The 22,693-nt window shown below is 35.6% G+C and overlaps 2 protein-coding genes across 3 annotated transcripts; both read right to left on the bottom strand.

The window, feature by feature from the left end:
* Positions 1-8,400: 8,400 nt before the first annotated feature.
* LOC127796180 (U-box domain-containing protein 13-like) lies at positions 8,401-10,794 on the bottom strand. The gene is made up of 2 exons (XM_052328196.1): positions 10,121-10,794; positions 8,401-9,631 (listed from the first exon to the last, which is right to left on the bottom strand). Exons 1-2 carry the CDS (start codon positions 10,666-10,668, stop codon positions 8,698-8,700), a joined length of 1,482 nt encoding a protein of 493 aa, XP_052184156.1. The 5' UTR covers positions 10,669-10,794; the 3' UTR covers positions 8,401-8,697.
* Positions 10,795-11,705: 911 nt separating this feature from the next.
* Positions 11,706-22,693, bottom strand: LOC127805732 (chaperone protein ClpB4, mitochondrial). 2 transcript variants are annotated; one of them, XM_052342489.1, is made up of 10 exons: positions 22,262-22,693; positions 19,945-20,163; positions 19,585-19,822; positions 18,988-19,183; positions 17,214-17,268; positions 15,923-16,073; positions 14,906-15,214; positions 14,120-14,385; positions 13,110-14,039; positions 11,706-12,192 (listed from the first exon to the last, which is right to left on the bottom strand). In XM_052342489.1, the coding sequence occupies exons 1-10, from the start codon at positions 22,529-22,531 to the stop codon at positions 11,881-11,883; spliced, it is 2,946 nt and encodes a 981-aa protein (XP_052198449.1). In that variant the 5' UTR covers positions 22,532-22,693; the 3' UTR covers positions 11,706-11,880. The 2 variants fall into 2 exon arrangements, with proteins under 2 accessions (XP_052198449.1, XP_052198458.1); XM_052342498.1 differs by lacking the exon at positions 22,262-22,693 and adding an exon at positions 21,166-21,186.

Genomic DNA, 22,693 nt, shown 5'->3' with positions numbered 1-22,693 from the left:
ATATGATTTAATAATTAAAAATAAATAATAAAATTAAACATAATACAATTTATAAAAATTCATTCAAATACCATTCTATATCTATAAACTAATTTAATATTTTCACCAAATAGTAGAGTCCAACTCTATTTTATGTGGAGAGAGATTAACAAGCTCGAGAACACTCGTATCTTCCATATTCTTAAATCTATCTCCACTTATATCCCATATTTTTGTCTTCTCATCATAATATTGGGAGGTACTCATTGTTAAAAGACGAAAATTATTATGAACAAATACCAAATCCTATGTATGTTTTTTAGTTCATTTATTCATTCTAGGGTAGCGTTTATTAAAATAAGCAAGATAAGGAAGTATCAAGATAAATCCGGAATAATTTTTGGACCAAGATATAGAATGATCAAGATAAAGTTGGGAAGCATTTCAAGATTTTTATCAGACTATTTGTTAAATTCTTGTAATACATTCGATGACACATAAGTTATTTTTTTTCTTATATGTATGGACCAAAATATGCTTATCTTAAGGGGATGAGAGATATGCATATTTTGAAATATCAAGATAAGAGGTCATTAATGATTTTTCCAATAATGCTAAGATAAACTTAACAAACATGTTGGAAATGATAGAAATTTGAGATGTATCACATATCTTGACTTTTCCAACTCATATTTTGATTAACAAACGCCCTCTAAGTGAATAAATGAAAGAATAAGTACTTCGATCACAACAAGAGGAATAAGTAGGTTCTCAAAAGACTTTAAAAGCTAACTTTTGAAGCAAAAAACATATGAACCATAGTATGCCCACCACTTCCTAGATTATGCGTCATACTTGCTTTGGATATAATTTGAATCTCCAAATAGCCCACTTTTGAGAGAAAAATCAGCAAACTCATATTGATATTGTGCCCATTAATCACTATATGCACTTCAGTGATCCAATGATACTTATAATATATCTTTTTATTACTTTCTAAATTTATAGTTGCACATATATTCTTCAAAATAAGATTTGAGTATATGGACAACATAAGGAATCCAATAAATACGTGGAAACAAATCTTCATTGATTTCCCTAGCCCCTTTGCAATTAACAGCATTATCAGTAATGATTTGTACAACTTTTTGGTCACCAGCTTCATTTATTACATTTTTTATCAAATTAGCAATAAATTGTTTATCCTTTACTTCACCTGAATAATTTACAAATTTAATAAACATTTGATCAATTTTAGAAATAACCATAAAATTAATTTAGGGCCTTCTCTATGAATCACTCCAACCATCACTGACAATGTTAACACTTTTTTTTTCAACCAAGTACTTTTAATAGGTTCCGACAAATGTTCAACATTTTCCTTTTCTTGCTGAAGTAATGCGGTTCTTAACTTATTATAATCCAGAGACACATAACCACTCAATTGATGATTAGCAACAAATGAATAAGAACTCAAATAATATAAGTTTGTAGCAAGATTAAAAAGCAAATCCCAATATAGAACATTATAGCAATCTTAATATTTAATTGTGCTTTAGTTTGCATATCAAATGCTCTAACAATAGGTGAATCGATAACTTTTCTTTTCTTTAACTATTATAAAACTTTTGATTCATGTATAGACAGAGAATGTCCCAAAAAAAAACACTGCTAGTCAATAATGACACTTGTTTAGTTTTTTAATTTGACAGTCTTTCTGCAACTTCTCCTTCAACTTTTTTAATCTCAACTAAATTTCAGGACTTACCTTTTTACAACAAGCAATCCATTTCTCATTGATATTTAATAGATAAACCCTAACTCTCGTGTATGTTTCAAATTATTGTAAACCACAAAAGTTACAACTCCATTTCCAACTACCCCCTTATTCTCCCATTTTATCAATTCTAGTCACACATTTTCACAATGGACTATTTTCTTTATCACTGTTTTTTGATGCAACAATGTTACTAGATCATGAACTTAAAGTTGAATGAGCCATATAATCTATGAATTAAAATAATAAATTAATATATAATCAAATATAGAGTTGATAATATTTGACATCATGGCATTCATCAGGAGCACAATAAATAAATAAAACAAAAACATAAGATCATCATGATTGAGAATTCAAACTCTGGTCTTTATAAGCAGAAAAAAAGAAATTAAGCAGGAACAATATTCATGGCATTATAAATGCAACAGTCCACAATTTAGAAACTAGAATTTCTTAATGACAGTTATGCTACAAAACAAGGAACCAGCTTTACTCTTATTTGAATCAACATTTGATTGTGACAGTGGAAATTACTAAAACAAAAATAAATAAAAATCCTGGGAGAAGTCAGTGTCAGAAACTAAAAGATAATCCAAGGCCAATCCTTATTATCTGGAAAACATAGTACTTGAGAGTATATGGCACCCTGCCTGTGTAACATGAGTCCAAAGCTCTCTTTCTCCACTGCTTAACAAGTTAACACACGTGTGCAACAATACCATAGATTTCATGCTTCAAAATTTATGCCAAAATCTAGCATTGCTTTTCTTGTTGAGAATGTTCAGTTCAAAAAATGATTATATGATTCTCCAAGTCTAAAGGATCTAATTGATGTGATGTACCAGCTAGTTCATGTCATAGAGTTTCCCAAAGGTTGCACCATGTCTTGGTGCCAGAAGTTATTAGAGTCCAATTAACTTTAACTGGCCGCCTAGATAAAAGTAATTATACCTGATTATTGATTGATGCGCAACAAAAATAAAAAATGAAATTGAAACTAGCTGCGTATGATCCTTGTAAACCAAACAAGTGAACCCTGATTTGGTGGACTATGGTAACTTAGACGAAAAGCCAAACAAAAATTTCGCAAAATATTGGAATAGATACCAGAGCTTTGGGATTACTGCAGTGCAGAATAAAACTGTGTAAAGCATTTTTTCTTTTGGTATGTATATTCAACTATTTTAAATCAATATAGAAGGAAACCCAAGAACAGTGGTGGAGTGGAAAGAACTTTGAGTTGATCCACGGTTCAAATCACGGAAGCACCAAGTGAAGGCTATTTATTAGGGCCACCACTGCCACCCTTTGTGTGGAGTCTTACCCTATCTATGTGTTGGGGCAGGGGGATTAGTCAGGTGAAGTCTGGAACCACTGTGTTACCCAAAATACATACATATATATGTCTATGTTATAGAAGAAGAAGAATGAAGAAGAGGAAAAAAAAAAAAAAGGAGGTCAATCGACGGAATTCATGCATGAGAAGATAGGTTATTACCGGAAATGCGTTTTTGACAAATTTATAGATTTTGCAACTCGACTCGAAACTTTTTACTTATTACAAAACAGTCCCAAAAATGTTTTGGACTGTTGTTTACATTTTCAAAATAGGAACAATTTGAAAACTCCAAATTGTTTTCGTGCTTCATAGCTCAAATCCACATCTTATCCATAATGTGTAATTTAATATTTGTTTTTATAATCATTATTATTGGGTTTGAATTATGAATTCAAATCTCTCAAACTATCTTATTAATTGAGCGTTTAAATGAATGATAATTATAAAATCATTACCGAAGTACTTTCATAAATAAGCATAACTAATAATAACATGATTTTGCTCCCTATGATTACTTGTCTTATTTATTATTTGAATTATATATCTTTCTCCCCTTTTATTCCACCATTTTTCCCAAACAAAACATTCATTCTTGGCCGCCAAGTTTTCACTATTAATGAGTTTGATTTGTTTGCTTGACTGAACGTTTTGAGTGTCAATTCATTGGTGGGCTGCTCCAGCCTCTGCTCTATGGGTATAGACCCATCCACGTGGCCCGGCCCATATGTTTTCACCAACGTTTCTGCATATTTAAGAAATAAGAAAGGTACTATGTGCTAATTTTAATAAATTATTGGGTACCTAATGTAATTTAAAACTCAATTTGAGGTTATGTGGACTGCCCTTAACATTTTCTAAATCATTCTTGTGGTGCCTCTCTCATTTGGTATATTTATAAAAGACGAACTTTATACAAACTTAGTATGCAAATTGAATATTTTCTCAAAAAATCATGCACCATGTTTTCAAAATTATAGAAATTTTCTACCTTATCCTTATAAATTCTCAAAAAATCCCTTTTCATTCTCTTTATCCATATCTTTCTCACTCTATAACTCACTATATTATCCTAAAAAAATTAAAAGACAAAAAGAGTGAGATAATATAATAAGAGCAATAGCATAAAAAAAGAGACTCGTTACATTTGTCGCATTGTAGAGAATGAAAAATAAAAAAAAAGTAAATATGTTTAATGACTTAACTAATCATAATCGTTACCACCTATCATTATATTAAATTATGTTAACTTAAAAATCTTGTAACTTGACTCGACTTGACTTGCTACAATGGATAGAAGCAACAACCCAAAACCACCACTCCATTTGTTGCACAAAAATGCTGCATAATGCATATAAAAAATTAAAATAAATTAAAAAATGTTATATGCCTATCGATGTTATAATATGCTGCATATGTGCAGCTGTGCACAACACGTAAAAAGGTTAGAAGAAAATTAAAAAGGAAGGAAAGGCCTTGGGTTGGGCCGCCTAGTCTCGGGATAATGGGCCGTGTTGGACCAATCTCCACGGAAGGTTGGCCCGGTCCATTTAACATTTATAGGTGAAAGAATTGTGATTTGTGAGAGCGTTTTAGATAAAAATTATCTAGCCGCGGGGTTGACAAGCAATGTGCTATAATTTTTGTGAAGGAAGAAGTCAGTATATTTTTAAATATATAAGAGATATTATATGTAATTAAGCCAAACTTCAGGTGTGCCAAAAGTAATTTATCCTAATTTTTATTAAATATACATGTATTATAACTAAAATGGGTGAAATTACTCCAGAAATGCGTTCAGAATTCAGAGCTATGTTTCTTTATTATTATTATTCTTATTATTATTTTGAAAATTGTTCGAAAACCAGCATGCATGCTCATAGATCAATCTTCCAAGTGCTTTTAACTTAAAAACATTATTTTCCTGTTCACATTAGAAATTCTTAATTTTGATTGAAGTAATTAAGCTTGCAAGTCAACCATTTCAAGTTCCCGTGTGCCCCAACCTATAGTAATCAGGCTCCCTACCACGAGTCACTCTCACATCCAACTAATTTGCTAGGTTTTGAACTTCGAATAGTTTATTTTTTCATGATTATTATATATGTGATTTACATATATTGTTGTCACTGAGACAAGTATGACCTTGTCACATGCAATAATTTATTTAATTAAATAAGCATACAAAAATTATGTGTTAACCTTCTCCTGAGAGAAATTTTGAACCCTGCAATTTAGACATCATCCATTTCCATTGCCCCACATTATAGACACCAATCACTGATGAATAGGAAAAAGAGAAGTTATATTAATCTATGCCAGCCAATATGGGTCTCCCCCTAGAAAAAGAGTGTGGTGCTGGAGGCTGCCAACGGCCTCAGTTTCCTGGTTAGTAGTACTCTTTGAAGATCTAAAAAGGAAAACCTGACCCACTAATCCAAGCAACTCTGTCTTCACATGGTCTTGGAATTGAAAGCTGCCTCCTGTACGATGGCAGATACAAGGGTGTCAAAAATATAGGTCCAGAGATACATACATCTTTACATAATTGAAGGCAACTGGACTCACCAACCATTTTACATCATGGGTTTGCTCCTTTGTATATCTTCTACTGTCAAAGGTTAGACACCAAGAGGGTTTAAAGAGTACAGCCACAAACACATCTTTACATAACTGAAGGCAACTGAATTCACCAACCACTTTGCCACAGCACTAACCTGTTGCTGCTGAGTAAGAATGACTTAGCAGTCAACTAATACCAAATGTAGGGTTCAGATTTCACCATATAACCAACGTTGACAGCATCGATTGTAATTGTCCTGCCTTGACAATGTTAAGTAGTTTGTCAACCCTTATTGTGTTTTATAAGGTATATCGGCCAGTAGGGTTTAAATTTTCACAGTTCCTCCACAACATAGCCCCCCACCCCGGATTTACAGTTTCATTTTCACATCTGGATGAAGTCAGAGTTCCCTGTTCAACTTCTCTGCCTATGGACTCAAAAGGTGTAGTTAAAGAACTCACAGACTTGTTTGGCATAGAAGCCACCCCCACCAATTAATGGGTGAGCTGTTCCCAACAACTCATAAATCATCAGTTCTATTTTTCTTTTTTCTTTTTTTACTTTTCTGATAAAAAAGTTATATAGTATTATGCTAAGAAATAGGAGTTGTCTAGGTAAGCCTGGTGATTTAAGTAATAACACGGATAACAAGGGCGATCAATGGAAATAAAAGGGGTCCCACAAAGAAAATGAAAAGCAACCAAAGTGGCAAAGAGAGTTCACATGACTCAACATTGTGTCCGTGTCAAGGAAAGATGGAATGGGAACACAAATCTTTAATGATTAAGGGTCATGATGCCTAAGGCCCACAGCTCACACAACCTGAAGTTGACCCCTTGGACATAAATCCTAATTGACAACTCGACACTCTAAATTTCAGAGGGGTGCAACTCAATAATATGCTGTGCTACAGAAGTTAGGTGTATATGGTAAAATATGATATTGATTTTGACCATACTAAGTTGCAGTCTTTATTAGAAACCAGTGCATGAACCACATCCTTGATTTGTATCTCTAGCTTGTAACAATTCTCTCTTGGAAGCCTAGCTGGTTTGTCTTGGCTTTTATGGACACGGTTAACTCCAAAGTGTGTGGGGTGCACCCTAAGTAACCCATCACAAAGTGAGCAGAGGGATAAAGTCATAAGCAAAATGAACTGAATATGTAATTACATATTCTCTTGGTCAAACCGTCTGAATTATATACTATGAAAACTTTTATGCAAAAAATCTTTAGAAAAAAAAAAAGGGCGCAACGAACTTTAAATGAAAAAGAATAAATAAAGGGCAATCACGTGTAATCAGCAACAAGGAAGAGGAATAGCATTGAGAGAAAGCACAGCCAAAAAGGGGAAAAACCATGCCCAAGCTTATAATATTAGGGTTTGGGTAAGACCGAGTTATTTGCTTCAATGCCTACTGTCTCGAGTATTGAGTTTTGAGTTTAATTCGGCTTAATGATTCAACAACCCTTTATGATGAACTATATTGTGGTAAAACTGTAAAATCAATTGATAAAAAAATTGTAAATGTTCAACTTTCTCGTGGAGATAAGAGTCTATTGCCCAAAAACATAAAAACAAAAAAATAAAAACAAAATCTTAAAAAAACATAACTGATAAAAAAAAAGAAGAGGGGCAACCAATTATTGCTCAAATATGGAATCTCAAATTTTGATAAATTTGATGCAACATTTTCTCTCAATTTTTTAATTTGAAGATGGAGCATGGCAGCAAAAGAATGTATAGTGTATAAAATATTGCTAGGGACTAAAATTAATATTTACCAGAAATATTTATATTTCACATCATAACACACCCATTCTGGCAACTAAAAATCTCATTAGGCCGAAACAACTCCTCGTGATGAACATTATACCAAATGATATGCAAAGCATTATCACAAAGAGATAAAGATTATTCCCCTTCCTATCCAAGTCATGTCACTAATCTGGTCTCATGCATCTTTTTTCGTCTGTAGTTAGACAACCAAAAACAAAACTGTTAAGCAGACAAGGTCAAAGACTCCAAATTTTAGACAAAGGTTATACAACTGCTGCTAAACAAATCAACAATCGCAGAATTTACATTTTGATGACCCATGTTCTCATCATGTATGACAAGTTCAAACTTGTAAATATAAAGATTTTCCTAAAACCGGAAATGAAAGCTAAAATTCCCATACCAGTTCTTTAAAAACTGAAACAAGAAAAGAAAATAATTGCTTGAAAAAAATGAGAAGGAAATAAATTTTCTTCCTTTCTAGTTCAGGATAAAAAAGAGAAAATCTCATCAGCAGCAACATATCAAGCTTTAATCCCACAATGTGGGTTAGCTATATGAATTCAATCTCGCCAATTATTTCTGTCTATGGCCTCATCTTCCTTAAGACCCTTATAACCCATAGAAGATAATATCTCAAATAAAAGAAAATTAATGTTTTGAAAAACCAAACATACTAGAAGTATTACTTCTCCCTACACATGGTTTTCTTTAATTTTTTTTGGAATATGAATTCCTCTTTCTATTACTTGCAGCAACACCCCCCCCCCCCCCCCCCCCCCTCTCTCCCCACACACAATCTCAAGAATATATTATTGCAGCAAGTAAAATACAGGGTAGACAAAAATGTACCTAAAGGTTGAAAGTGACCACCCTAATTAAAGGGATCACCTATTCTCTGATGAAAGCAGCCAGGTTTTCACCAAATATGCATATTGCATCATTGAATCAAAAGCATCCTCGTAGAAAGTTCTGGGGACTGGATGGGTTCTGGCACTTGCTGATGCAGTGAGCTGTACTAACTGTACATTGAATGTGCTTAATAGAAAGGATGTGACAAGAAAACATAATGAAGCACTCAACATTTGCAACCAAAAGGGATCACGTTAAGACGGCAGGATTTACAAATATTTGAACAACAGCAGATGGATCTCATAACTTTTCACAAATACTAACCATATTGGTTCTACAATAAACCCACAGCGACACAAGCATTAGGTGATGCAGAGGAGATTAATTTCTGAATATGTTCAATCTTCTCAAAATGGCAAGCTCTTTGAAGTTGAACTGGATGTGAGGGACTTCAAATGATTGGATGGAACAAACTCCGGTGGCAAGTTGGCCCTCTTCACAATCCTTTTCATGTTGTTCTGCAAGCTCTGTTGGACTAATTGCTTGACTGCTTTTCTCTCTTCGCCCATCGTGCTTTCTTCCTCCTCTAAACAATCATTAGACTGAAGATTTGGGTCTGCAGATGATGAAGAAGTCCCACATATAGGAGCAGACACAGCAGCACCTAAACCACCCCCAAAGCTTTCCAAAACTTGCTTCCCCTTTTTTACTTGCAAACATTCCAAGATCCTTGAAGCCCTTTTCTGTGCCAATGTGGTGCCCAAAAGTGTTAACTCAAGTAGTGACGAAACTATTCCAGCCTCAATCATCACTTGCCTATCTCCATAGCATTTGTGTGCCATAACCATTAGAATATAAGATGCTTTCTCTTGACAACCTGGTGAATCAGTCCAACTCAACACATCTACAAGAACTGGGAATGCATCAGGCACGATGCTGACCCCTTTTCGACCTTCTGCTGTTGATACAATGTTGCTCAGAATTGAGAGAATTCTTTCACTTACTTCCATGTCTCCCAATGTACTCAAAAGAAATGGTAATAAATCAGTTTCCAATATCAATGGTACATTTAATGGTGATATGGAAAGATTATATAGTGCTCGCAGAGAGTCCTGCTTAGTTTGAGCACTACTTGTTATATCCAAATCTTTCAAGGTGTTCACTAGGAATGGGATTGCACCAGAAGAACCAATAATCAGTTTATTAGAGTCCAGAGCACTCAAGCCAAGAAAATTTGCAATGATTGCTTCAGAAACAGCTGAGTTTGAAGACATGTTCAGAGATTCAATGAGCTTTAGCATCTTATGAACAGCTCCTGCTTTGACAATGGCAGCTTTGTTTCTGCAAACGGGTTTACAAGAATTTCAGGGGTTACAAAGGAACAATTGATGATTAAAGATAGTAATTGAAAGGAAATGTCAAGTTATTAACCAGTTAGATGTCAAAAAGGCAACCAATAAATAAGATTTATTTAAAACAGAAGAGTTGCCTACTATTTATTTAAATAAAACAACACCCAGATGTGTAGGAAACGACCTCTCAGCTTCTGTTTAGGTTCCAACTTGATGTTGCATAACAAAACAAATCGAAGGAAAATAATTCTCCACTATTAAGGAATCACATGTCCTGTTTACTTGGCTAGGAAAGGTTGTTAACAAAAACTAAAATAATATTTTAAAGACAGGAACCCTTTGGCCAATTCTTGAAGGCCAGTTTTCCCGAATTAAAATTTCCTCTATTCTTATCTTTTATTTTGCTTATGGTGAACAGCGAAATGGATTCCAGCTGAAATACCGTACCGGATTAATTAAAAAAGAAAAAAAAACTCACGCTTCATTGGCAATTCCAAGGTTGAGAAGCGCATAAAGGGAGGCGATCTGGCAATGCAGATCTTCAGAATCGAGCAATGAGACGAGAGGTGGAATTGCTCCGAGCAATGCAAGTGTGGTTCTGGCCTCCGAGTTCTCCTTTGTCAGCCTCCTCACATCCATGGCGCCGCCCAGAACGTCGTCGCTTTGCAATTTCTCCACCACTCTCTTCAACTCCTGCAACTTGTCCGCCTTCCTCTTCGCCTCCTCCTCTGCCGACTCACCGACGCCGGCGCACGTCGTCCCCGACAGCTTCAATATCTCCGACAACTTCTCGGATCCCCCGTTCTTCTTCTCGACAGACCCCGATCTCTGCTTCTGATCGTTCTCCTTGGCCTTGGCGTCAGCTCGTCCGTCATGCCGGAGGGCCGAGCCGCCGCAGCGCATGGCATCGAAGATCATCCGGCGGAGCGAGGCGCTGCGAAACGGCGCCCACGAACGGGAGTCGCCGGGGCCGGCTGTGCGGTCGAGCACCAAGGAGCAGAAGCCGTGGGGGCGTCCCTTCTCCATCCTCGAATCGAACGTCTTCTCCGGCGAAATCTCCTACATTGCACTCTGTAGCTCTCCCCTCATCTGAGCTTCTCTTGGCCCTTTGTCATGTATATATGCTCATTTATTTATGAACGCTAGTGCGAAGACAGAGCAAAGCGACAGAAAATGCAAATGTTGCTCTAACTAATATATGTTCTGTTTTTATCTTTCTATTATTTTTTTTAAATATATATTTTTTAAGAAATCATAATTTATAAAAAAATAAATCTAGATAAAGAGATAAATAATTTTCAAATTATCACCCCTCAGAACTAAACTTTTACAGCGATTATTGTGTTTCAAGAGAACAGTGAGTTGGACAAGATAAATAAGTAATTTATCTTAAAATTATGACTTGATTAATTGAAAAAAAATTATTATGTAATTTTTAATTTATGATTATTGTTTAATGATGTTTTAGAATGTTTTTTTTTTAATTTTTTTCTAAATCATTATTTAAAAATTATATAATCATCCTTATCATCTTTCTTCTTTTTAACTCATGATAAAGCCATCTGTTTCTGACAATATTTTATGATTATAATAAATTAATAAATTAAAAATTCATTTCAAAATTATAAATGACCTAAAAGTTCAGTATTTTTTTAAGGTAATCTAACATTTATATATTCATAAAATACTTAGATATATATTTAAAATTAAATCTAAAAGTCCACTAATTTTTTAAAAATTATATATTCATAAAATATAATTAAAAAGGCTGTAGCTGTGATGACATCGGCATCGCAGGCCAGGGGCAATGCTCGCAGAAGGGTTTCATCAATTGTTTATTATTTATTATTTCAAGCTTTCAGTCACTAATTTCCGACGCTGACGGTAATGGTGGGCTCTGACTTCTGTTTGGTTTTGTTTTCTATTTTGTGGCTGTTTCCATTGCGTCTGTCTCTTCTATTATTTCGCTTACCTCACTAAACCCATATTCAGTACAGTAAATTTCAGTGTGTGTGTGTGTGTGTGTGTGTGTGTGTGTGAGGTAATATCACAAAACTCAAAAGTTCAACCAAAAATATAATTCATAACTACAACTTTTGTAGGGCAAATCGCCCAACCAACCAAACAAACAAGCAAGCATGAATCGTGATATCAATATCCTCTCATGCTGAATGGGAAACAAAAACAACATAGTAACTAGTTCTACTTCGCATATATGTACAGCTCACGCATGCAGTATCAGTCATTGGCAACCATAGCCTCAATTCCAGAGCTATTCTCCACCTTCTTGAAAAATAATCTACTATGAGGAGGAGGATCCTTAGCCGATGGGGATACATCCGCATCAACTATAATAGAGTCCTCTTCTTTGAAGTCTCCTCTTAAGACTCCCATGGCAATTTCATTCTCAACCATTTGTTGTATCACTCTCTTGACAGGTCTTGCTCCAAAGTTCGGATCAAAACCCAGTGTCCCAAGAAGTTCGACAACTTCCTTTGTGTACAAAAGATCAATGTTCTTCTGTTTGAGCCTCTCTTTCACCCGATTCAACTGCAAATCAAAATAATAGCACTTTCACAAACTGATTTCCTTCTTAAATCTAAGACAACAATAGGAGACGGTAAATATTGTTGGCTAGAATGTGCAAACTACAACACTCGATTCAATCTATAAAGGAAAAGGCAGATGAGATGTCTGATGCTCAAAACAATGATAGGCGTGTGCATCAGACTAGGTAACACAAACACGAACACGTGTAACACATCCAACAGCTAAGGAACGCTTAGCTAAAACTCCCTAGTGTGATATGAGCATATATACAATTTAAGCTACAAGGAAATCAGTAGTTATCTATTACCAATCAGAGAATAGACATAGGTTTTCTAACCTAAATATTAAACTCCATCTGGTATTCACCTATGGTTGTGTATGCAAAGGTACATGCAATCACAAATAATTCAAGCATTTTCTGGATCCATGCGCCGGGGGAGGGGGCGCCTTAATGGTTAATGCACTCAAAATTGTAGTGGAACCCTGCTCCATCACATTAACTAAAATTTTCTACCTAAAGTTCATTAGCTGAAGTTTGCATATAAATAAGAAAAGAATGAAGACATTGAACGATGAATAGACTTCAAGCGGAAAATATGACACATAAAGAATACATGGATGAAAAGTAGCAGTGAAATGAAGGTAAATGCTGTACCCACAAATAACTCTCGCAGACTTATGTGACACACAAATTCATAATAATCCTACCTAAAATTAACAATAAATCTACTCACTACTATGATCTACTGTTAATCTTGGATAAAACTATTATAAATTTGTATGTGTCGTGTCAGTTTGTGAGAATTGTTTGCCAAACTTGTTTGTGCGTTCTAGCATTTTCCTAAAAAGAGTTTTAAGGCTTGAAGATGAAAAAAATGATAGACTATCATGATGAATTTGCAGAGAAAGTTCATTACCTGAATCTCAACAATTTTGCTGATTTCTTTGGAGTCGAGAGGTTGGAAAACAATGTATTCATCAATCCGATTCATGAACTCTGGTCGGAAAGTTTGCCTAGCCAATTCAATAACCTGTTTTTTCATCACATCATAAACAGCTTCCTGGCCTTCATGTGCAGTTCTAAGAGTTTCAAGTATATAGTGGGACCCAATGTTTGATGTCATTATTACAACACAATTTGTGAAGCTAACAGTCCTCCCTTGTGAGTCAGTGATCCTCCCATCATCCAACAACTGCAACAGAATATTGAAAACATCATGATGTGCCTTCTCGATTTCATCAAAGAGTACAACGGAATAAGGCCTTCGGCGGACTACTTCAGTGAGTTGACCACCTTCTTCATAACCAACGTATCCAGGTGGGGCACCAACCAAACGAGAAACTGCATGTTTTTCCATGTACTCACTCATATCAATTCTCACAAGAGCATTTTCAGTGTTGAAAAGGTACCCAGCTAGGGCTTTTGCAAGCTCAGTTTTACCAACACCAGTAGGTCCCATGAACATAAAGCTCGCTATAGGACGGTTTGGATCAGACAGTCCAGCTCTAGAGCGTCGAATTGCGTCAGCAACTGATTTCACTGCCATATCCTGGCCAACCACCCTCTTGTGGAGAACTTGTTCAAGCATGACAAGCTTATCTCTCTCTGACTGCTGGAGGTTAGACAAAGGTATGCCAGTCCACTTGCTTACAATTTCAGCAATATCAAGATCAGTAACCTCTTCCCTTAGCAAAGAACTTCCAGATTTTCGATAGTCAGCAAGGTTTCTTTCAGCTTCTTCTAGTTGGCGTTGGAGAGACATTAGCGTCCCATATTTGAGCTCAGCAGCACGATTTAGGTCATACTCACGTTCAGCAGCTTCCATCTCTAAGTTCACTCTGTCAATCTATTGCCAAAAAATAATGCGAGACATTAGAAAATGTTAAGACATTAAATGTATAATTGCCACAGAGTACAATAAAGTACCTCCTCTTTAATTGACCGTATCTGAGTCATGAGAACTTTCTCACGTTCCCACTGCTCAGTTAACTCTTTTTGTTTCTGTTTAAGCACCTCAAGATCACTCTCCAGCTTTGTTAACCTTTCTTTGGATGCTTTATCAGTATCATTCTTCAGAGACAATTTCTCCATCTCTAGCTTTAGCACAGCCCTATCTATCTCATCCAACTCAGTAGGCTTAGAAGTAATTTCCATTTTTAGCTTTGCAGCAGCTTCATCAACAAGATCAATGGCTGAAATCAAGAAAGGAATATATGAGAATCAATGTCCGGAAAGGATAGCAAGCTCCTCTATAGTAAATAAGAACTTCAAAACAGAAGAAATGCATCCTTAGTCCAATAGAGGAGCAAATGGTTTAATGGGAATGTGCATCCAGACCAAAGGAGATCACACAATTTTAGAAGAAACTGATGGCAATCTGTCTCATTTCTCGTTTCACTTTTTCTTTCCTACTTTCTGGATTTGACAGGGCACAAAAAGATATCCATCTCAGCAGGAAGGTTCATGAGAACTCATGCAGTCTGTAAGAGGCCATTTCCTCCAATTAGCATCCATCTAAGCAACTAAGCATTGTAAATAAGGTTCGGACAATTTTAACTTGGGAAGATCAAAGAGAAGCACTGACATACGGTTGACTATGGACCAGATGTAAACATTTGATAATTTGATTCGTGTACAAGCATTGATAGATAGGAACATGAAGAACACCAGACTTCATGCTCCTGGATAAGGATAGCACAAAGATACTATTACCTTTATCAGGTAAAAAGCGCTCTGTTATGTATCTATCTGCAAGAACTGCTGCTGAAACAAGGGCACTGTCTGATATTTTAACCCCATGATGCAGCTCATACCGTTCACGCAATCCACGAAGAATTGATATTGTGTCTTCCACAGATGGCTGGCCACAGAACACCTGTTGAAATCTGCGTTCCAAAGCTGGATCTTTCTCAATGTACTTTCTATATTCGTTCAAAGTGGTTGCTCCTATACAACGGAGCTCACCTCGGCCAAGCATTGGTTTCAACAAGTTTCCAGCATCCATTGCTCCACTAGTAGCTCCTATGCAATAGACACAATTAAGACCAAGAATTCAGAACATACCATACACAACCAAACAAGAATTCAGAAGAGTATTTATTATTTCCAAGGACTGCTCACCAAACAAATACTTCAAATTCTAGCTGAAATTGCCACATTCAGTTGGGGGGAGATCAGCCCTTATGCATAAAGGTACAATAGTTCTACATTACAATTAACTCAATCATAAATCATGGTATCTGTAAAGTAGCTGAGCCATAAGTTTTCAGACATTGATGATCTTATCAAAATCTTTCAGAAATTTTACAGATTCTGCCAACTAATTGCTCTTAAAGTGGCTTAACAAGCATGTTAACACTACAAGATGGGGCCCTCGTTATGATCACAGTATGAATCCCATCCTCTCACACTATTTCTTTCATTTCATTTTATATGTCTATATTATGCCTATATACCTTGATAACTCTTAAAACCTCCGACATTTGTATGTCTGGGGACCTATTACTTTATTGAATTTGCAAACTGCAGGTTGTCACTCTACTGCTATTATTTTTATGGACAGAAACACGGATAATATTGACCTAGCAAAAAAAAAAAAGAAACACATATGATATTGGGAGGAAAGCCTTGAACATCAAACGAACAGAATAGCCTCCAGCATCCTCTACTGTATGGATCCCATCAATAAAGAAATAATATTGGGAAGGAACCCTCCAAACAGATACTCACCAGCTCCCACTACAGTATGGATCTCATCAATAAACAAAATAATTTGTCCGTTTGAAGCTGTAACCTCCTTCAAGACAGCTTTTAATCTTTCCTCAAAGTCTCCTCGGAACTTGGCACCAGCAAGCAGTGAACCCATATCCAAAGAAATTAACTGTACAAAAAAAGAACCTAATTAGTGACTGGAAAAGAAAAAGAAAAGTTAAATTAACTGTTGTAATTTGAGCTCCAAGTGAGAGGTAGAAAGTGTTAGAATTTTTCAATATTTTTCTATAAATGGGCTTCCACTAATTGGAATTTTGGATTGTGAAAAATGAGTTGATAAGACCAATAAAGCCCATTAAAGTGATCCAATAAAGTTTTTGGGCTTAAGTCTATCTCAGCATTTAATTACGTGCGATATGAAAAGATATAGAGAACTTATAAGTTATTAGGCTGCTTAATGAGAGTGCCCATTAAAGAAACCCTAGGATAAGGTCTCCTCTTTCATCCAAGATTCAGTTTTCTATTTAAATAAAAAACTGTGATTGTTTGCCCCATTGATAACATCCATCCAATTATTGAAGAGGGAAAGGGAGCATCTAGTCAGAACATGTGAACTTTTTCATGTTGATTCAATTTCAACATTGCCTGCCAGCAGTCCACCTAAAGAGAAGATTCAGATGGCTGTGAAATCCAGTATTTCTATAGCCCTCTTTTAATTATTTGTTATGTTTTTGATATTTAATAACAGATTAATCCAACAGAAAGTGCCTAAATTTGAATAGCTATTGAATGATTCAAATTTGAAAACAAATCCATCACATCCCTGAGATGTTGTTTACCATGATCCATACACTCAAACCTCACATTTGATTTGAATCCATGAAGTTACCGTACATATGTGTTTTCAGTAATTCTCGTATATATTGGATTTTAAGGCAAATGTTGAATTTTAAATAAGTTTGACTTTGACTGTGTTCAAGCCTTAAGCAGCTCAACAAAACATCCATGTATCAATACATTCAGAGTCATTTAGTTGCTTTTTTCCCCAAATGTCATCATGATATAAACCAAGGGCAGAAGTTTAGCCCATCCAATAAAAGGTCATAAGGTAAATTCTTGAAGAAAGGTAGAGCCTAAAACCGCTGTAAATACCTACAAAATAATAATGTATGGGAGATCTAAACCATTGCAAACAAATTTCTCCTTCAATACTTTCCCCCCTCTAATAAGTTAAGCACTCTAATTTAAAGGACAAAAGAAAGGAAATAGCTAGCGAAAAAAGAAAGGAAGAATGGAAGAGAATTTTCACCCTCCGATTCAATAAAGGTTCAGGAACATCTCCGCGGACAATTCTTTGAGCTAATCTGCAAGACATGTGAATTATAGATGTAACCAAATATGTACCAGCACATAAGATCTATGGAACTTCCAAGTAATATAGTCAGAACATCATGATTTGCATGTCAAAAATTTTTCCCACATGCCCCAGTTGATAGTCTAGCGGTGACAACAAGAATAAATATGTAAGCAACTTAAAAGAGTTTTCACTCATATCAACATATTATACCTAATAGATATTCTCATTCCTATCACCATGTTGCATACCCTTATTCCCCTTTTCTATAAGCTTCCTGAAAACTGGAAAAGTCGTTATAATAAATATGTATGAGACAGCACAGATGTCATAGATATGCAGGATTAATTTAATGCTTATCATATGGAAATTTCATAAACAACTAGAAATATTTTAATCTCCACTGTCTGATCTCCATCAAGAATATGTATTAGCAGCCACATTTTCATCAGTAAAAGTCGTCAGCATACGGAATGGTAGAATAATAAAAGTCACTGATTATCAATGGAACTAAAGGTTTCTTATGAAATGCACCCCCCAAAAAATCAGTAATAATGTGGGAACCAATATAACAAGTCTAAAAAATTTCTGCTTATCTAGATATCTAATGAACTTCATAAATAACCAACGAAGATTTGCCAGATCTTTTCAACTTAAATTCTAGGAAAAATACAGGGATATAATATAGCCTTACAAAAGTGGATAAAGATGATTTAGTGAGCCCCCTACACCGTAGAATCCATGTAGCCAACTCCACTTAGGTGTATTATGGCTTGGTGGTGGTGGTGTTGCTGCTTGAAATCTAATGCTCGGTGTGAAAGTGAAATTAAGTTTACCATTAACTTAATTACAAGAAAATATCAATAAACAACAACAACGACAACAACATATCAAGCCTTTATCCCACAATGTGGGGTCGGCTACATGAATTCTAGACTTCCATGTATTTCTGTCTTTTGTCATATCTTCATTTAGATCCATACACTTCATATCAAACTTTAATGTCTCTCCCAAAGTCTTCTTAGGTCTGCCTCTACCTCTTTTTTTAACTAATTGTTCCATTTCATCAACTCTCATCACAGGAGCGTCTATTGGTCTCCTTCTCACATGACCAAACCATCTTAGTCTAGTCTCTCTCATCTTCTCCTCGATTGGCACTATTCCTACCTTATTACGAATAACTTCATTTCTAATCTTATCCTTCCTTGTATGGCCACACATCCATCTTAACATCCTCATCTCCGCTACACTCGTCTTTTGCTCATGCTGGTATTTGACTGCCCAACATTCTGAGTCATATAGCAAGACTGGTCTTATAGCTGTCCTATAGAATTTTCCTTTCAGTTTTAATGGGATTTTACTATCACATAACACCCCCGATGTATTTCTTCATGTTCAAAAAGTAATTCTTGAGTACACTCGTCCAAAAGTGAGCTAGCCTTTCATTTTTCTAAGGTGTACTGTTATCAAATTTAGAACTTTCTTAGACAACCATTATTGAAATGACTGTAAATGGATAAATGCTGGAATTAACATAACATGTTCTGCCAATGAAGTCATTTTAAAAAGTTTTTGGTTGTTCAACCAGAAGATGGAATTTGCTAATATCATACAAAAGGAATTAATCTCATGTACCTTTCCCCAGAGAATAATTTATAAACCATTAACACAGGAGTTGCATTCCAAAAAAAAGATGTCAGGTGCAGAGAATATTAAAGAGCGTACATACCCTTCAGCAATGGCAGTTTTCCCCACACCAGGTTCACCAATAATGACAGGATTATTCTTTCTTCTCCTAGATAATATTTGGATACACCGCCGTATTTCATCATCCCGGCCAATAACTGGATCTAGTTTACCTCGCCTAGCTAGCTCTGTCAAGTCATTTCCATATTTCTCAAGTGCTTCATACTTGCCTTCAGGATCTACATCAAATAAATTAGAATGCATAAGCAGAAAAAATCCATTCTCCAGACCAATGAACATTCAAAGAAGCAGAAACTAAACGAGCACAGCGATAATGATTCAAGCATAATCAAAGACAAAGGAAAAAATATATACAAATTAGTTTAGACAATACTTATAATGACATTTTTTTTAATAGAATGGACATGAATGCAAGTGAGGAAAAATGCCAAAATCATTTGAACAAATATGATACTTTGGTTATTAAAAAAAAATCTCTCATGTTCAAAGATATCATTCAATTATTGTAGGTTTCATGTCTTTGTGCAATTCTCTCTTAAATGCCATGCCACATCCATCCTAAACTTGTTGTGAAATGGAAATGCACATAACCATTAAGCTTTAATAGGTTGGGTTGTACTCTGATCAGTAACTCTTTGGCTGCCACGAACAGCTTGAATAGCATCTTTTAAAGCCTTCTCACTGAGTTGCAGGTTCCGGAATAACTGGATCCCAAACCTGTTATCTGAAAAGAATGCCAAGACCAAATGCTCCACAGAAACAAAGGCATCTCCCATTTCTTTCTTATGCTTCCTTGCGTTGTCCAATAGAGAACTGAGATGTGATCCCAATCTTGTACCACTTGTGTCACCTGTCACCTGCCATGGATACATATATTTTTTGGGGTAAGTAAGGCACATCAGCTGCATTTAATTTGCCAGGGAAATTTATAACCATCTATGCAAAGCAATAAATATTCAAAAACAATTGATTTTTATACCTTTGGTTGTTGAGATATAAACTCATCCGTAGCTTGCAGAACGGATGTGTTGTCAAGACCAGCTTTGGTGAAAATTCTTCGAGCCAAACCATCCTTCTGTTCTAAAATGGCTTTCATTAAATGCTCAGATTCAACCACTTGCTGTTTGTTAGTCTGTGCAGCATCCACAGCACCAACAACTCCCTCCCATGCCATCTCAGTGAACTCTGAATTATTAACCTGATTAAAGAATTGATGAGTGCATGGAAAACCATTAATAACAATCAAAAAGAAAAATGCTGCATCTAACTGCTAGAGAAAAATAGAATCCCTAAAGGGTAAAAAAAAAAAAGATCTGGGACCGGCCAATGGAGAATTCTCAGGTAGCACATTCAATGCATTGAGGTTTTGGTAGACTACAAACTAGCAACATGATCAATAAAAGTAGATAATTCATTCATCTCAAGATTGATAGTCCTCTGTCCAACAGTTCATTCTCAAGTATCCCAATCCAAGCTCTCAAACAAGAATTCATATTTTCAATTTTCAAACTATTATGACATAACGTAGTCTGAATTAAATACCCATATATTGTCAAATATATTTTCCCATTTTTGAACCAAAATAACTTCAATATCAAATATTCAAGAAAGAAATGAAGCAATAAACATCGATCTTACAATTCTTTGACAACTGAATAATTGTTTTGGGTTAGCTGAAAACAGAATAATTGTTGAAAGCAGAAATAGAGTTTGAAGCCATTTGTTGAAAACAGAATAATTGCTTTCAAGTAACAGGCTCAGCTATTCCATTAAGTTATTTTCATCTTCCCATACATAAATGCCATCAACAACCATTCCTTCTTTTTCTTAAAATTTTCAAAACTCAAACTCCCACAATATTTAGCAGAAGAACATGGCAGTGCTTTGTACTTAAATCATTCCTCACCAACTATCTACTAGCATAGGTGGCATCAAGCTGCAGTCGTGGGCCAACAAAGAAATTGAGTTTCCAATTACCAACACAGTATCATTCTTATAAACATTAATGCCTTCCTCAGTGCCACCAAGAATAAAATGGGAAACACAGACATTGAAAAAGGAAAACCGGTAGCCAATGGTACATATGGAAGGTAACAATGTATTTGAGATTGCATATAAACAAACTGACTTCCCACGACCATATTTCCAAGAACATGAAATTCAAGCCATAGGGATTTGCTCGTGCGTTGTTAAAACTTACAAGCTTTCTTTGTGCTGCTCAAGATGCTCCCTGAACTTTGGGGAGCAATGGTTGAATTATCAAATTTCAATCCCCGCCCAACTCTAATTGAATGCCACATCATTTCCTAAACATTCATATAACAACATTTCCAGACATTTCTTTCTGTAAATTACAGAAGTCCACTCATTATCATGACAAAATCACAAACTCTACAAGTAATCTGAATAAAAAACCATAAATTTAAAAAAAAAAAAAGTAGCCAAAATTAAGGCCTCCACAGAACGTGACTAAATTCCAGATTTATGGGCCCACAGGAGCAAACATTTGAAATAAACTGCACTATGCTCTTCAATTTTGCAGTGTATGCTGTTAGAAATTTTATACTTCTCAAAGTTTATACTTTATACCAGTTTGCACATAGACATATACTAAACCATATATATATATACACACACACACACAAAGATGAGACAGAAAAAGTATAGAATGTGAATATTTACTTCCAGTTATGTTGTTCTTTACTTCATGCTTGAGTGTCTTGGTTGCTTACCTACCTTAGAACTCTGGCACATACATTTAGCTCTTGCTCTCTCACTAACCAATATGGAAGAGATGTCTTGCAAATTAAAAAATATGAAAATTCGTAATTGAGCAATGTAGGCATAAGGACTACTTGAACATTTATTAAAAAAAATACGTGAATAAGGTTAATTGAGGACCCATTTACATCCCTGAATGAAGACCTAGCTGACATATGACTGTACAAGTTCATGCTTAATTCTGTAGATAGGACGATTTATCACTATTTTAATTACATATTTTTTTTAAAAAAAGAGTTGACATTCTTGCACGTTCCAACCACTGTTCCCAAGTATATCTGCATTTCGTTTGAAACAACTAATTTAATTTTCAATTAGTTAATTCAGCATTTCTTTTTAATCTCTCAGTTTTTGTATTGAATAAACACCTGTTTCCCCAGAAATGGCTAAACTCGAACTTCCATAAGTGAATAAAATTTACCACATATGCGAGTAACTCTATTTAACCATGCAAATAGACCATCAAATAGGCAAAAAACGAACCAATTCAAAACCGATCAAATTTACCATTCTACCTGAGAAGATCTGGCAGCTGTGGAGTACGAGCGATACGAGGAGTGCAACCGACGACCAAATACTACGCCAAATACAGCGTCGTTGAAGGACGCCGGTTTCGCAATCCCAGCATTCTGTAACATTCGAGGCGCCGCCGGGTGCTTCACCTCCCGAGCAGGGCCGGCAGAGGGGACAATATCGGTGGCTCGAGAGAGCGGGCGGCGAGACTTGAGAGCGGCGAGACCCAACCTTGTGAGCCGTGAAGTGGAGGAGGCTCTGGTGATCGCCATGATAATGCGAACTACAGCAAAAACTAGGGTTTTTCCGTTGCGTGTTATAACCTTAACTTTTCGATTCAGTGGAAGTTGAAGCAGGCTTGGCTTGGGATGGGAAGCCTGGGAAAGGAGCAAGAACAAAGAAGAAGAAGAAGAAGCTTTTAGAAGCTTTCAGGA

Source organism: Diospyros lotus, chromosome 1, assembly GCF_014633365.1.
Source record: "Diospyros lotus cultivar Yz01 chromosome 1, ASM1463336v1, whole genome shotgun sequence".
In the NCBI taxonomy this organism is placed as follows: Eukaryota; Viridiplantae; Streptophyta; class Magnoliopsida; order Ericales; family Ebenaceae; genus Diospyros; species Diospyros lotus.
Note: the sequence above shows the minus strand (reverse complement) of the source record. Positions and strands in the feature narration are given on the sequence as shown.